Raw genomic sequence first — 16199 nt, 5'->3', positions numbered from 1 at the left:
TAATAAAGCAACTTGTTCTCTATGTTGCTGTTTCTGTGAGTCTGAACTTGGCACATACGGATACTTACGTTACACAATAGCCAAGAATGGGTATGAATTGTTTGGAAGAGGGAGTAGACTCTTGCTATTGACTTGTCAGTCAATGCTATCTATCTATAGCAATGTATCTAACACAGCTGCAGACTGCTTAGAGCTGAGTGTTATTGCTCAATGGGGTTATTTCACACACCCAGCACAATTCCTAGGCTGTCTTTACAAAACTGACTGAAGATGATGTGATTCATCATCTTCCTGGGTGCTCTTTACCTGCCCCCAAATAAACATTCAGAAGTCAATGCAGAAGAGTGAACATAAGATAAAATGCATCCAAAAAAGTGTTTCATGATGGACTTGCAGTTGTGGCATTTGGCAGAGCATTGTGCAGCTCAAGGAGCTGTTTCTGTTTCATATTTGAGTTTAGTCCCACAAGTTGGTGTTATGTGTGGGAAGGAGTACTCTACCTTTTGATATAACAATATTTTTCCAAAGACAGTGAGGTGAGGTATGCCTGGAAAGAAAAGGGGAGTAGAAGTCTAGAATTTACCTTTGGGATGTCTCATGTGCTGCCTCTGTCCAGTGGCATTAGTGGTGGCAAAAGGACAGTCTGCATACGTCATTACTTTTAACTGTTAGATTGCACATTCAGATTTTCCTGTCTTTAAGGGTTTTTTTCCATATTTGTCTGTCTGTGTTGGCTAATGAGCTGCTTCTGTTCTGGGAGTGTGGTTGAATGCAAGAGTGATTTTTATGAGTGGTTAAAAGTTCTAAACAAAAAGACGGGAAATGCCTGTGTTAATTGAACAGGGGTCATCCAGAACCCTCTTATTTTTATTTTTTTTTTTTTTTAATGGTACAGCTTAAGAGTACTAATACAGGGAATATTGGCAGAGTATAATGGTTTGAAGCGCTCTGTGATGCAAAAGCACAACAATACTTGTTTGAAGTGCTCTGTGATGCAAAAAACACAACCATACTTGTACTTTGTGGGTAACCACCCACTTTGGGAGAGTTGCAGATCAGAAAGTTCAAGTCCCAAGTGCCTGTGGCATCTGGGAACAAGTGTTATTGCTCATTATTGCATACCCTGAGGAGTGATATTCCACATATAGTGTGCTGGATTAGCTGAATGGGTAGAGGAGAATTAATTCTAGATGATTCTTAACTGTATGGGTGCTGTCTTGCAACTGTGAAGCTTTGCTTCCTTAACTAGTGGCTTTGCTGGTTTATTCCTTATTTTTTTTTGGTTGGTACTGTTTGATGATGTCACTGCACTTTGGAAATGTTAGCACAGCTGCTGCAAAGTATTGGTGAGGTGAGGAACTGTAGAAGATGAGCAGAGACAGTTACAAAATTGCAGAATGTTCAAAAACAGCAGAGAAAATTTTCTCTGAACCTTTCTGCCAGTCATTAAGTCCTTGAGAAAGGGAAGCATTAGTGACCTGAACTTACAGATCAGGCAGCTGATTTTAGCCAATTTGTTGTAGAGTAGGAATCTAATCTACATGATAAATGCCTATCCTGATCTACAACTGCTATTTTTTCACCACCTAGATGGTGACTTTCAAACTGGTATTCAGATAACATAGGCAGAAAGTCTCATAATTATTTTACTATGCTGAACATCTTTTGTCTCTGTGGATACCACAAGTCAGTGATAAAATTGGTTCTCCTATCTCTCCTGTGTTTGTCACTAGCCTATCAAACTTGGAGATCATCTCAACAGCATACTCCTCGGCATGTGTGAAGATGTCATTTATGCCCGTGTATCTGTGCGGACTGTTCTGGATGCTTGCAGCGCCCACATAAGGAACAGTAACTGTGCCCCTTCTTTTTCATACGTGAAACAGTTGGTCAGACTGGTTCTGGGAAGCCTGTCTGGGGTAAGTCTCTGTCAGCATTTGAAGAATAATAGAGATGAGCAGGAAGAGAGGAAAGCTGCTAATTCAGAGTCACTCTGCAGTCATTCTTCCTCTTGTTTTATGATATTGCAATTTTGATAAGGGTGAGTGTTGAAAGGAGAGAATTCCTTTTCTCCCTCTGTAACAGTTTGTGCACTTGACAGTTCCTCCTGGAATATGTGTTCATGACTGCTGTTTCTGAGGAAGGTAATTTTGTGAACTGTTTGTCTTCATTGAAAGTAAAGTAGGGAAAAATGGGAGAACAAAAACCATTATGAACTCTGGGCAAGCCTTAGAATTGTTGCTACTTGAAATGCTTCAGAAATGATTGCTGTGAATTTTATTTTTTAAAGCTATGCTTGACTTTTGGAGAGTTGTTTATTAACCGGAAGAGGTACATTTTAGGCAGTGTGCCAGTTCTCTTGCTGTTCTGCTAAGCTTTTGGGTATGATAATTGTGGAGGATGTTATTGTCTAATGATGACAAATGCATTAAACTGTTTTCAGAAGTACAAGGAACTACATGAACTCATATTGCAAAGTTACTATTCCTGACAGGCAACCTCTCCCTTCGCCTAAACCATTACAACATAACTTCAGAATAGTTAAATAATTTCAAGGCTTTGAGTAGAAAGGAAGGCCATCAGTTGTTGATACTGTTAGACTGTTATGTGACCAATACTTGCTTTCCTCCTGTTCTGTTTATAATTAGAAGAAATGATGAGATGTTTATGACTGCTGGAATGATATTCCATGGTGGTCCTGAATTTTATCTGGCTTTATATCATTGAAACTCCTTTTTTTATCTCATAGGGGATATGCCAACATAAAAATTGTTGTCCAGAGAGACAGCACTGTAATTGCAAGAAAAATGTTTGACTTGCTAATGCTTCCTTGTAAAAAGAAAAAAATATATTGTTATGATCTAATTGTTAGATAGCTGTTCATAAATCTGGTTTGGAAACACTTGCATGAGGAGAGAGGTCCCTGCATTTGTCTAATATTTGACAGCAGCTGATTATGACAGGCCTCCAGAAATAATGCTGAGCCTGATTTCCACAAAGCATTGTCTAGTCTCTGAGGTTATGTCTGTCAGTCCAGCACTCCTCTCTGTAATATCTGAAGTCCTGTGTAGTTGCCAAGGAAAGCAAGTCTGTCATTTAATGAAATAAAGGCCTACAAAGCCTTAATCAGTGAAGCCATTAAAATAAGATCCAAACCTTAAATTGGGCCACAAGCTATAGAAAAGGCCACTCTGGAGAGTGAGACATCAGTCTCCAAGTTCCTAAAGGATATTGCTTAGCAAATATTTTGCTTTTCCTCATCTTGTTCTCGTCAGCAAGCTTTCAGAGGGAGTGTGACGTTAGTGCGACAAAGTAATCTAGACCTACCTGCCAAAGACAGCAATAGTGGTCCCAAATGTACATACTGAATCCAGCAACTGCATTCCTGCCTCCTATACCATGTTGATAATGAAGGAGCAGGACTACTGGCAGTTATCCAGTCCTGAAGTTTTGCTAACCTTATAGGTTTCCTCTACCAGTAACCTTTTAAACCTAATTCGTAACATGTTGCTGCATTGGCTTTACAAGAAGACAAGAACAAAACAGCCAAATAGAACCAAGAGTTGACAGAATAACAACGACATAGCTGTGCTGCTGTGTTTTCATACACCTTAGCTAGCCGTCCCTGCTGTTTTTAGTGTTTAGTGCTCTGTATGTGTGCTGCAATTCTTAAGTTAATAAGAAAAGCATATAAAATTGAGGGTTTAGAACATAGTATAGCTTGCTATTCTAAGATCAGGATGCCTCCAGTCTTGTGTGGCCTTATCAAAGGCTAGAGAGATCTTAGCTCTGTAACTGATCAATTGGTGCTCTGTAAACCACAGCTGAGAAGCCCTGTTTGAATGTTTTTACTTTCCATGTTAATACTCTTTGAAAAGGGCAATATACCACAAGGCTGATTCCATCTGCTTAATGTTAATTGAGTTGCATTGTAACTGTAGTGAATAGAAGGCTGCTTGATTTCTCCTTCTCACCTCCCAGCTAAGCCACTGTCCAGGTTAAAGCAATTCCCAGCATATCAAAAGATCTCACTAAAGATTCTTTGTTGTAGCAAATAAGCTCTTCTTTGAATGATTGTATATGTGGAAAAATTTTTTTTTTTTTTTTTTTTTTGGAACTAGTGATTAAGAAAATAAAAAGTTAAACGTCTGGGAATAGTTTAGCCTCACACACAAAAGGAATGTGCCTGAGGGGCTAAAGAATAGGCTACTGACAAATGCATGAAGATTTTACATGTGTAATAAATTGTGTGAGGTATCAGCCTAAAACTAGCAAGTACAAGAGAGTTCTTCCTGTTACACAGAAAACTCATTTTACCAATCCCAAGCTCCAGTCCTGTTGCAACTATGGAACATGCTTTTTGAGTGTTGCTGTCTCTTCAGTTTGTTATAGGGGTGGGATGTATTTAAGTTACAAACTTAATCTACACATAGTGGAAAAAGGTAGGCCAAATATGTAGTAAAAATAATGCATGGATTATTTAAATATAGATAATTCTAGGGGTTCTTCTCACTGATGAATGTGGTTTTTATGAAAAAATTTGAACTTCCACTCAGCTGTTTGGCACTGACTAATATTGTGCGTTTACATAATGGACACTTATTGTTGAGATCTTTCAATATTTGTGTTACTGTTTTTTTTGTTTGTTTTTTTTTTTTGTTGCAGGTGGATCAGCTTTCTTGTAATGGCGATAGAAAATTGCAGCCAGACAGGAGCCAGGCTATTCGAGAGAGGCTGAGGGGAAAAGGACTTCCCACAGGTAAATACTTTACTGCAGTAAGGGTTATGACAATAAATATAGCTCTGTGGAAGACCAAGCTTGGGTTCATTTTTGCAGCCAAAGAAACTGAATATAGGAGGACATGCTGACATTCACAGAACTATGATGATTCAGTGTCTAGTTGACTGTTGGTGATGGTGACATGAAATAATTGTTTCAAGAAAAAACATGTCTTTTTCTAGTTCAGTCCTGATGGTAGGAATAGGTTTTAAAGGCTCTTGGCCAAAAGTTCTGTTTCTGGAGAAAGGGAATCTTTAGCAGAAGCTAGGTCAGCTAGAGGAACAGAAGCAGCTTCTCTTAGTTCTCTCTTTCTTTTGGACTCTGCTTTCTGTGTATAGAGAAGACCACAGCCTCTTTCCCTGCTTCCCAAGCAGACCTGGACCCTTTCTCTGCATGCAAACTTTTTTATCTACCACCTCTTTTTTCCATCACAGTTCTGCTGTGCTTTGACAGTGAGGTGGATATGGAGCCCAGGTAGGGTTTTATGGTTACTTCAGGGAAGTGAGGAAAGAGGGAACTGGAGTGAGGTGGGGAAAGCGAAGTGCAGGGAGGAGGTAGACTGTGGCTGTTGCCACTGTGGAGGAAAAAGGATAGAGTGATGCAGGCTGAAAGCTGATGCATGACTTCATTAGATGTCCTTGTTTAAGGTCAATAGGAGCATCAGCTTTGTGCTAGGCTTCTTGGACAAGAGGATGTGTTCTTCCAAAGACTGGTCTCATATTTCTCTGGAAGAATTAAGGAGCTGGGAAAGAGCATTTCATAAAGTGTCAGCTGGGACCACTTTAAGTAGTTATAATGAAGGCTGTGAGATGTGATAATGAGGTGAGGCCATTCTTGCCTAAAAATGTTCATCTGTAAATGGAGTATGTTGATGGCAGAATACTACATCACCCACAAATACTCAACAGTGTAACTGTTAACAACACAGGGTTTTCATCTGCCCCACATTAACTCCCTATTTACCACCACTAAACTTGGAACAAAATTGTATTGTTGATGTGCTAAAGATACTCCTCTGTTTCTCAGTTTTGTGTCAAGCAACAGTGCAGTGAATTGCAGAAACCAAAATTATCTATGGAATTCTTAGTGGCAATACAAACTGCAAATTAGACACAAGTCTGGCAAGGCATTGGTGGTTTTCCTTTATTGAATCTTTTGAGATGTGTCCTAGATTAGGCTACTTTTTGATATAAAAACCTTATGTCAGTGGTTGTCAGCCCTTCCTGTACAGCACTATGTATTTAGGAACAGTTTCTGGTACAAGCTGTCTCTTTGTTTTCTGGCACCACCGCACTGTTCTGACTGCTTTCTCGAGAGGCTTTGTTTTTTAATGGCTTTTTTCTTCTTTTCCGGAATATTTCTGTAGCAGTAGGAAGATCTGTAAGAATACAGGGTTTTGGACTGAATAGATCTAGTTGACTCTGTTTGTAAAGCATGTAATGCCTTTCTTTTCTCAACCTCCTAAGCTTTCTGAAAATGAATTCTTTCCCTGGTTCCCACCAATTTTATAAGGGCTGTACCAGAACCATATTGTTCTGATTGTTAAATTTTTAGTTTATTCTTTAACTCTATTCCCAATTTTCAGTGCTGTCAGGTTCAGTTTTTTTACATGCCTTTGTTCTTTTGCCTATTCCTTGCCTTTTTTTTTTTTTTTCCCAAAAAACTTTGTTTGAGCACATTACCACTTGGCTATATTTCCATACCCTCTTTCCATCATCTGTTTTGTTTTTTTATTCTATGATTATAATAAACTGCATGTTTTGGAAATGGTTAGAATATTTGCTTAGTTTTGGAGACTTAAGGTTGTCCTTAAACTCTGGTCTTACCACGTTAGCCATCTTGATTATTCTTTTCTTTGTTGTTTCTAGTTTTGTTTTCTCTAGTACAACTGAACAGTTTTTTGATGGTTTGCTTTTCATTTTCTTAGAAAATCCTTAAATTCTTTTTTTAAATGTTTGCATGGTTTGAGAGGTCTTGTTTGTTCATTTATTTTCCTAACCCACAACTTTAAGCTTTTAGCAGATAATTCTCCCCACCAAAGTAATGTTTGCCCCCAAAGTCTTAAGTATATCGTATCAAAAAAGCTTTTGTTTTAGATTCTACTAAATTTTGGAGATTAATGTAGTAGCTCCAGCCAGTATCTCCATGGTTTTCTGGCTCAGTGTTAGGGTGAATAACATCCCTGTAATGTCTGAAACTTTCTCTGAGGACTATGTCTTTGACTTAAAGGGTATAGACTAGATGATCTAATTACTGCTTTCCTACTGTATCCTCCAACTTGAAAAAAATGTCATGGCTAGAATATTCTTTCCTCTTATCCTTGGTTTTTTTTTTTTTTTTTTGAAGTGTTTAGTATGTATGACTTTGCTTCTGAGATGGTTCAAAGGTTTTGCTGTTTATTTTGATTTCCATAAAGTTCAGTTAGGATGCAGTTTCTGAATCTCTGAAGGGTTGTGGAGCTGAATGCTTGTCTTGCTGTTGGTGTGCTTGTTTGCCTTCTGCTCTGCCTAGGATTTCCAAAGTGCCAAGTAGAGCAGGTTCCCTGCAGTGTGTGCACTTGTGAAATCACTGGGTCGGGAAACAACAACCAGTGTTAAGGGTTCTCTGAGACTGGGGAGTCCACTTGACACAGCTGCTGTTGACTAGTAAATTCAGCACAAGGTTTTAAGCGACCTCAGTCAAAATCACTTTTCTGAACAGTTTCTCTTTTTAGGGAGTGTTGTCTGAAGAGATCTTGACTCCATCACTAGGCATATCAAGGATGAGGGGGTCATTAAGAACAGCCAACATGGTTTTATGAGGGGGAAGTCATGTATGACCAACCTTATAGCCTTCTATGAGGAAGTGACTAGGTGGAGGGATGATGGTAGAGCGGTAGATGTAGTTTTTCTTGATTTCAGTAAGGCATTTGATACTGTCTCCCACAGCATCCTCATAGATAAGCTAAGGAAGTGTGGGCTTGACGATCAAGTAGTGAGGTGGATCGAGAACTGGTTGAAAGGAAGAAGGCAGAGAGTTGTGGTCAATGGCGCAGAATCTAGCTGGAGGTCTGTGACTAGTGGAGTTCCTCAGGGGTCGGTGCTGGGACCGGTGCTGTTTAATATTTTCATCAATGACCTGGATGAGGGAACTGAGTGCACCCTCAGCAAGTTTGCTGATGACACAAAACTGGGAGGAGTGGCTGACACACCAGAGGACTGTGCTGCCATTCAGCGAGACCTGGACAGGCTGGAGAGTTGGGCGGGGAGAAACTTGATGAAATTTAACAAGGGCAAGTGTAGAGTCTTGCATCTGGGGAAGAACAACCCCATGTACCAGTACAGGTTGGGGGTTGACCTGCTGGAAAGTAGTGAAGGGGAAAGGGACCTGGGGGTCCTGGTGGATAGGAGGATGACCATGAGCCAGCAATGTGCTCTTGTGGCCAAGAAGGCAAATGGCATCTTAGGGTGCATTAGAAAGGGAGTGGTTAGTAGGTCAAGAGAGGTTCTCCTCCCCCTCTACTCAGCCTTGGTGAGGCCGCATCTGGAATATTGTGTCCAGTTCTGGGCCCCTCAATTCAAGAAGGACAGGGAATTGCTTGAAGGAGTCCAGCGCAGAGCCACAAAGATGATTAAGGGAGTGGAACATCTCCCTTATGAGGAGAGGCTGAGGGAGCTGGGTCTCTTTAGCTTGGAGAAGAGGAGACTGAGGGGTGACCTCATCAATGTTTACAAATATGTGAAGGGTAGGTGTCAGGATGATGGAGCTAGGCTTTTTTCAGTGATATCCAGTGATAGGACAAGGGGCAATGGGTGTAAACTGGAGCATAGGAAGTTCCACGTTAACATCAGGAAGAACTTCTTTACTGTAAGAGTGACAGAGCACTGGAACAGGTTGCCCAGGGGGGTTGTGGAGTCTCCTACACTGGAGATATTCAAGGCCCGCCTGGACAAGTTCCTGTGTGATGTACTGTAGGTTACCCTGCTCTTGCAGGGGGGTTGGACTAGATGATCTTTTTAGGTCCCTTCCAACCCTTGGGATTCTGTGATTCTGTGATTCTGTAATATAATCTTTACTTAAATAGTCTTTGTGAAATGAGTGAACTTGATAACCCCCAGACTATAAAGTTGGCTGAATAGTCCTCATCCTCTAACTGCTGTTTCTCTTAAGTTGATTGAAATTGCATCCATGCAGAGTGTTGCAGATAACGTGTGGCACCACAGGTAACGAATGTTTGCCCATCACTGTTCCGGTGCAAACGTTATTTTTCTCTGCATCACTCCAAGCCTGGTCCTGAAGGTACAAATTATTAATGAGATGCTCTTGAATACTTGATTTTTTCCCTATTTTTTTGTCAAGATGAACTGTCAACAAGCAAAAATATTTTTCAGTTGCTGTGTGGGTTTTATGCTACTTTGGTGTTATGCTTCTTCCCCCCATCCCTAGAAGTAGAAAATATTTTTCATGTTTTCTGTTATTTGAGTCTTTATTTTCAGAAAATAAGATAAATTGCAGTTATTTTTTTGTTTTGTTTTTTATGTTCTGTCTGTCCTGCTTTCACTTAACCTGTCCCAGTTTCTCTGTATCATCTGTGCAACTCTTGTTATTATTCTCCTTTTCCCTAGAGAGTTTACAACTCCCTTAGCTTCCCCAAAACCTTTGCCAATTCTACTTCTGTTATTAATCCCATTTCCTGGTATGTCTTAATGGCACCATCTTCTCTATATTTCGATCTTAGATACGTGCCTTGATCTGCACTTCACTGAGACCTCAGGGAATATGGAGTATCTGTAAAATACCAAAACAAAGCAAAACAATCTCCCCCCCACTCCGAACCAAACCAGCTCTAGCTGTTTTCAGTTCCACTAGTGTGCTTATGTATACTGAGTTATATATCTGAAAGTTAGTGTGTGTCTGATATTAAGGCGACACAGCTCATATTTGATTAAGGGCAATTTAATGCTTGTTTATTTCTTTTTCTGTAATGGTATGCTGATTTGCTTGTGCAAATTTTGTCAGTAGCAGCACACACCAGTTGCACTGGGGACTCAGCTTTTGGATTTCTGGAAAAGTGAGTTGTGGAATGTAGTACTATTTTTACCAATTATAATCTCATTGATTGAGGGACCACAAGTAAGAGACCAGATGAAGGTTTAAGAAAAATGCGAAATGTAAAAGTTTAAAAAAACCCCCAAAACAAACAAACAAACAAACAAAAAAAACCAACCCCCCAAAAACCCACACAAAAACAAACGAACAACAATAAAAACCTAAGGAAAGCATAGAGTCCTTTTTTTCCTCTGCTGACACTGTACTATTCTGCTGATGTGTGGAGTTGAAATACACACCTCTTATTCCAACTGCAAAATGGCAAGTTCTTAGAAAGGTAGGAAGCTGCCAGGCAGGATTATGATTCTGAGCCAGCTATCCTTCTAGTAAGTCAAATGTTATGTCAGTCAATTTTTAGATAAATGTTTGGGTTTAACTTCCTCTAAGAAGATATTTAGGGCCCAGTTTAGCACAAGGACAGGGGAGTGGGGGCACACATAAGAGACATATTTTATCAGTCATTTTACATATAAGGAACTAAATATAGTGAGTAGAAGTTTTCCCTGAGGTTATGTTGTGTTGAATCATTCTGAAAAATAGAATTTTCAGTGAATAGAATAGCTGTCATATGGAGAAAAAAAACAGCGTAAAGGGAAGGCATTTATTATGAACTTAAGAGTATCGGAATATTACTATGAGTATGTAACTAAAGATAGCTGATAAATCATGGTAAGTTCATGAATATAGAGGTGGTTCAGCAAGAGATGTATTCCTAGTTGCACAATAGCCAACTAATACCAACTAATACTAGATATTCGTAGTCTTTCAAAAATGCTAAGATTTTTGCTTTAAGTCTTTGAATATTATTAATGTCAGGATCAGTTTTCCGTACTGTGGTCATCAAAATTATAATTGCTGGGACTTTATTGTTGTCTTAGGACAAATGTTTTGAAATATTTTCCCACTTCACATGTTTAAACTGGATATTTCGGTCTCCTTACATACCAAGTTTGGATATTCTCAGCTATTCATTTCCATCTTTATGTCTTGAAGATAATTATTAAGTAATAGCTTCATGTTAATATTCTCCCCAATTAAATCTATTTTTGTCTCTTTCATGACTCACTTTCTGTGGCCATCTTGGTGAATGAGCTTTACGGCAGGGCTGACTGCAGAAGTAATTTATTCTAAATTAATAATACAGAATGTTTGCTTGTAGTCAAGTCATACTCGAAGCACATTATTTAGGAACTAACTTAGCCAGCAGAAATAGAAGTGGTAAAACCTGGTATGAGTCATCTGAACCTATGAGTGTTATTTAAGTTTCATACTCAAAGCCCTTCAGACAGTAAGAGTCTTTACTTACAGAACTATTTGTGGAAGTTGCTTGATGAAATTATTTTGGTGTGACAAAAGATTAAGTAACTTTCCAACTCCTCCAGACATAAAACAAGAATTAATTAATGCTGTTACTCTTTGCCACAAACTATGGTGCTCATCCTGCAAAAGAATGCACAGTCTATTTGAAGCCCATTTGGAAACTCCACAACTTGTACTGCATGGCAGCCTGCTTCCCAGCCCTCTAGTAATTGAAATCCTGCACCTCGTGTGTTTATTTACAAAGTTCCAACTTATGTTGATGATTTGTGAACACCAAGGGCAGCCCTTTGTGGAGATACTTTGTCTTTTGAAGAGATCTAACTAGCACATGTTTTGGCTTTGCTTTCCTACCATGAGGGTCTCTGATTTTAACTGGACTTGTGCAATATGGTAGACTGTTATGAGTTAACCTTGTATATTACAGTACTGCAGTTGTATCCTGCAAAATTCTGACCTTTGTCCCTGCCAAAAGTTTATATGCCACATGAATAAAGGCTTGAAATGAATTTAAGTGATCTTCAAGGTTTGCCTTAACTGTATGTAGCAGGAAATATTTGGAAATAACTGAACAAAATACTCTGTCAGGTGCAGCAAAAAATGCTGTGTGTTGTAAAGTGAATAAAAGGTGCTACAGCTAAGTTAAGTTGCTTTTAATTTTAACAAGAAATTCTAGTGTTTTGTTATTATTCTTCATAATACCAGTTACTAATGTAGCTGCCCAGGAGAAACTCTTAAGACTAAAGGGAATGTACCCTTTTACTTTTGATCCAGGGAAATGATTGTGACTTGTGTTTCAGTTCCCGATATGGGTGAAAATGAAGGTTTTAATCTATAAAGAAACGGTTTATAGTGATGACCTCCATGTGTGAACTGAAACAGTTTACTCATTTTCTTACTAAATCCAAGCACACAGATTTAGCTTATCAAAAAATACAGCACACACTTAATTCCATTGACTTAAAAGTCTCTCATCTGGAAATGTATTTTTTTTTTTCTTTCCCCTGTCTCCTCGGTACTAGGAAAAAGAACTGAGTAGGTGGAGAATAACTTCCAGAGTTCAGCAGAACCAGATGGAAGCCAGATGAAGATTTCTTGTCAAAAATAAAAAAAAGCCCGCTCTGCAATTCTTTCACACTCCAGAAACCATGTCTGTTTTCTTACAATAGGTATTCCTGTTTGCATCTACCAGTACTGGTGGTTGTTGTTGGTAGGGAGCTTTTAAGTGTAGTTGCTACTGCTTTACTGAGCTTCCAGCCTGGTATTATTGGAAGAGGTGGTGCTGAGGATAAACTGAGACTTCTAAACACAAAACAGGAATTGACACAAAGCTCAGTGAGGAAACCAAACCAGACCAAATGCTGTCTCTGCAGAAAAGCAGCTGTATCACTGAGCTTTTCCTGGGGTATGCACGGATCAAGGAAGCGAATACCTGGGTAGCCCTTTGCTTACCTGGCTGAGAAATTTGCCAAAAGTATTGGCCCATAAACCTGAGTAGGAATGAGCAAGGGTGCAGTTGTCTGTTCTGCAGAGGTGCTGAGGAAGGGAAGAGGTGAAATGCTGCATTTACGAAGTGCTGCTTGGCAAGGTTCACCACCACTGTTCCGACCAAGATGTCTGGTTTCTGAAGCTGTTTGGGTTTTTTACGGAAAAGCCATGTCAGTCCAAAGCAGAATGCAAATTGTTCTACAGGATTTACAGCCTGGCCATTACTTGTTTTAGACAGTCCTTGTGTCCAGTTTGTTTCTTCCTTCACAAAGAAAGCATTGTTTTAGTAGTACTTCAGTCTCAAACTTGGATTTTCTCAACAGTTTAATAAAGTAAAAGAAAGGAGGAGGTGCCAGTCCTAGCAGTCAACCCACAGGCCACATCTGGCTTTGCTGTCTTCTCTTTGGCTCTTAGCCTTCCCCAAAGGGATTGCAAGCCAAACTCCTCCATCAGCTGCCCACTCATATTTGAGAAACTAAACACATTGGCTCGGGATAAGGGTTTTTCTTTCTTTCTGTTTTATGCAGAAAGATGGTGTGGGCGATGTTTTTTAAACTCCTGTATAATAATTTCTTTCTTCAGGCCTTCCAGTTTGGTGATGATGGTGTGTGCTTTCATGTGAGTGCAGGCAATCTCTCCCTGAACTCCCGGCCCCTGTTCCTCCCTCCCCATATGTGTGCATGTACATATGTATATATCCATAAGCTTGGCTAAAATGGAGCTGAAAAAAGTATTCTGCTTTTTGCAAACAAAAGAAGGGGCAACCCCAAAGACTTTAAAGAAACTTGAACTGAGTTTATTCAGTATAAACAGGTACAGCATGTGATGGCACTACATTTGCACCTACATAATATTTGATTAATTGCCTATATGATCAAGCTGGTACACAAGTAATTGCAGCAGGCTGAATTTAGGTAAGACAGGAAAACAGTGCTCTTGCTCAGAGGAATGTCAGGCAAATTGTTGCCAGTGTGAGTAGAAGATGATTCTGTTTGTGAATGACACTGGTGTCAAAGAGGGTGTAGTTGCATTCGTAGCTGAAGACATGATAGGAAGAAGGAAGTAGTTCCATGTAGCAAATGTAACATCTGCCAGTTGAAGGTGTATGGAAAACTAGATTTTCATTTTAGCACCACAAGGGAATTTCATTGTGATTAATTTCATTGTGATTCTCTTGATGATTAATTGCTATTTTAATTGCATATATTCCCTCACTATGTATTATACTTTGGAATCATGCAATTACCATAATTGCATTTGAATTATTTACAGCAATTATAAATAATTGCACTAATGTATCATCAAGTAGAGGATAAACACCCAAGGGTGATATGTGAAATCAAGAACCCCCATACATGTTCATGAAGAAAAGTTTAGTTCAGCAGAGAAGTAACAGGGGAAGGGGAAAGCACGCCTTTTTAAGTTACTTACTTACTGTAATATCTTAATTGCTAATAGCTTATTCTGTGACTATCACTGATGAGTAGAGAAGGATTCTCTTTCCTGTTATACTCTCTTGGGTAACTGAAGCATGCAGTAACTTTGTGTGGTCTCAGGTTAGACACTCAACATCTTTAGTGGAGCAAAAGGTATTTCAGATAGGCTTCCAGAGTTTTCATTACAAATACAAGCCGTTATTTTTCGAAGGATGGTCACAACATGAGTCTTTCTATATTAATTTAAAGATACAGAAGTTCCATTATCCAGTCAGGTTCCTTTTGATCATTAGTTGGATCTTTATTCTTCATACATAATTTTTTTACTGGTAGTTCTTCCCTTCATTTTCCCATACATTTTATCATAAAAACTGGGGGGAAAAAAGTTGATGGGTAAACTATTGATTTAATGGATTTGGACTTGTGTTGCCATTCAACTGAAAATACGTGTATTAAAGAAGGGCATATCATTCCAGTCTCCTTTATTCTGGAGGTGTACCCTCACCTGAAAGCTAGACATGTGAGCCTTGTGCTGAAAGAGACTTACTGCTGTCATTTAAGATCGTTGATCTAAGTAATGCTGAGGCAGTATATTGAGGAAGTTTGGGAGGGGAGAACAAAACAAAAAACCTTAACAGTTGATTTTGTGACTTACAAAGTTTATAATAGTATTTTAAAAAAGTAAGTAAGGATTACTTAAGTTATTAAAAATAGTAAGTAACCGACTTAAGTTATTAAAAGTAAAAGAATTGGCCTGTACTGATTGCTGGCTGCCTAATCCCGTTTTGTTCACTGGTATCTGTTATTGAGTTGCTTCTGAGAAGTCTTGCCCTTGGTCATTGACCTCTGCTCCCTGGCGGCAAGAGCAGCATGCATTCTTGGCTGATATGAGGTATAGATTTGAAAGTTGTGTGTTGCTGCTTTGTTTCAGTTTGTCTTCTGAGGATGCCCAACTTGAACAGACTTTGCACCTCTTGGCCGCTAGTCTCTTCAATATCTTCTCTGAGGATGATTCTTAAGCAGCTCATGTTGACACTGTGAGCCAGATTGGGGAGGGCTTGTTAAAATGACACTGTGTAAAGAAGAGTGGGTTTTGCAAAGGTGGAAGTTGTCTTTATAAGTAGTATAGTAATTATAGTAATTTACCCTGGCTCTGTGTCTGCTACAAATGGTTGCTTTTCATTTAAAAAAAATGTAATACTCTTGCAATTAAAAAAAAAAGGCAAGTGAAGATTTTAGTTTGGGATCTGAAAAGCTTATTAAAACAATAATAAAAATACACTATTTTTTTCAAACTATAAAAATCATAAAGCCAAAACTAAAATAATTCCTATCATCTCTTTCTCTGTGAACTTCAGTTTCTTTATACCATATAACAAATTAGATTGTATTCATTCACCCTGAATTTCTTTACTCTGCTTAACTAACAGCTTGTGAAGAACAAAGTTAATTCAACCATGTGCTCTTCCCTGTGAAGTGTCACATTATGATAAGAGCAGAGTACCAGATTACCTTTCCATGTGAGCAGAATCCATCATGTATTGCCCCAGAGAGGAAGATCCAGTGGTTAATTCAGTCATGCTAGTGAAAGTCCATCAAGCAACTGTAGCTGTCATTGCTTATTATGGTCAAACAAGCCTGTTTATGGTATATCTCTAAAACAAGAGAGCAATTTCATAGTTTGATTTTATTATAAACTAGTATTCAGTTGCCTAAGGTCAACTTTCACATTTCTCCTTTTTTTCTTTTGCTAACTAACTGAATCATAGTTATTTGGCTTCTATATGCAATATTCAGAAATTGAATTTCAGCTATATCATCATCATAATCTTATAACTCATTAGATCAACTGATAACTTTTTATTTTTATATGGAAAGATTCAGAGTTTGCATCTTCCATTTTTTCTGAGTAGCTTTTATTCACTTGAGCATCCAGACTCTGAACAAAATTAGTATGTATCAAATTACAATATGTTAGCAAGATCAAAGCTTGAATAATCTGAGGGGACAAGATATGAAGGTTTCTTTATAATAACTGTTGTAGTAAAATAAAATGCACCACCTGCAGAAGTCCCATATTTAAGACCCCC

General features: G+C 38.7%; 1 protein-coding gene across 6 annotated transcripts in view; it reads left to right on the top strand.

Moving 5' to 3' along the window:
- The window catches only part of PTPN13 (protein tyrosine phosphatase non-receptor type 13), a 123955-nt gene that overhangs the window by 42090 nt on the left and 65666 nt on the right, over window positions 1-16199 (top strand). For all 6 annotated transcript variants that reach the window (XM_065689048.1, XM_065689040.1, XM_065689035.1 and 3 more), the window contains 2 exons: window positions 1734-1919; window positions 4666-4759. In XM_065689048.1, the coding sequence (XP_065545120.1) occupies window positions 1734-1919; window positions 4666-4759 (280 nt within the window). The remainder of the gene's footprint in view (window positions 1-1733; window positions 1920-4665; window positions 4760-16199) is intronic.

This window comes from Lathamus discolor, chromosome 1, assembly GCF_037157495.1.
Source record: "Lathamus discolor isolate bLatDis1 chromosome 1, bLatDis1.hap1, whole genome shotgun sequence".
NCBI lineage: Eukaryota > Metazoa > Chordata > Aves > Psittaciformes > Psittacidae > Lathamus > Lathamus discolor.
This window is presented reverse-complemented; position numbering and strand designations above follow the sequence as displayed.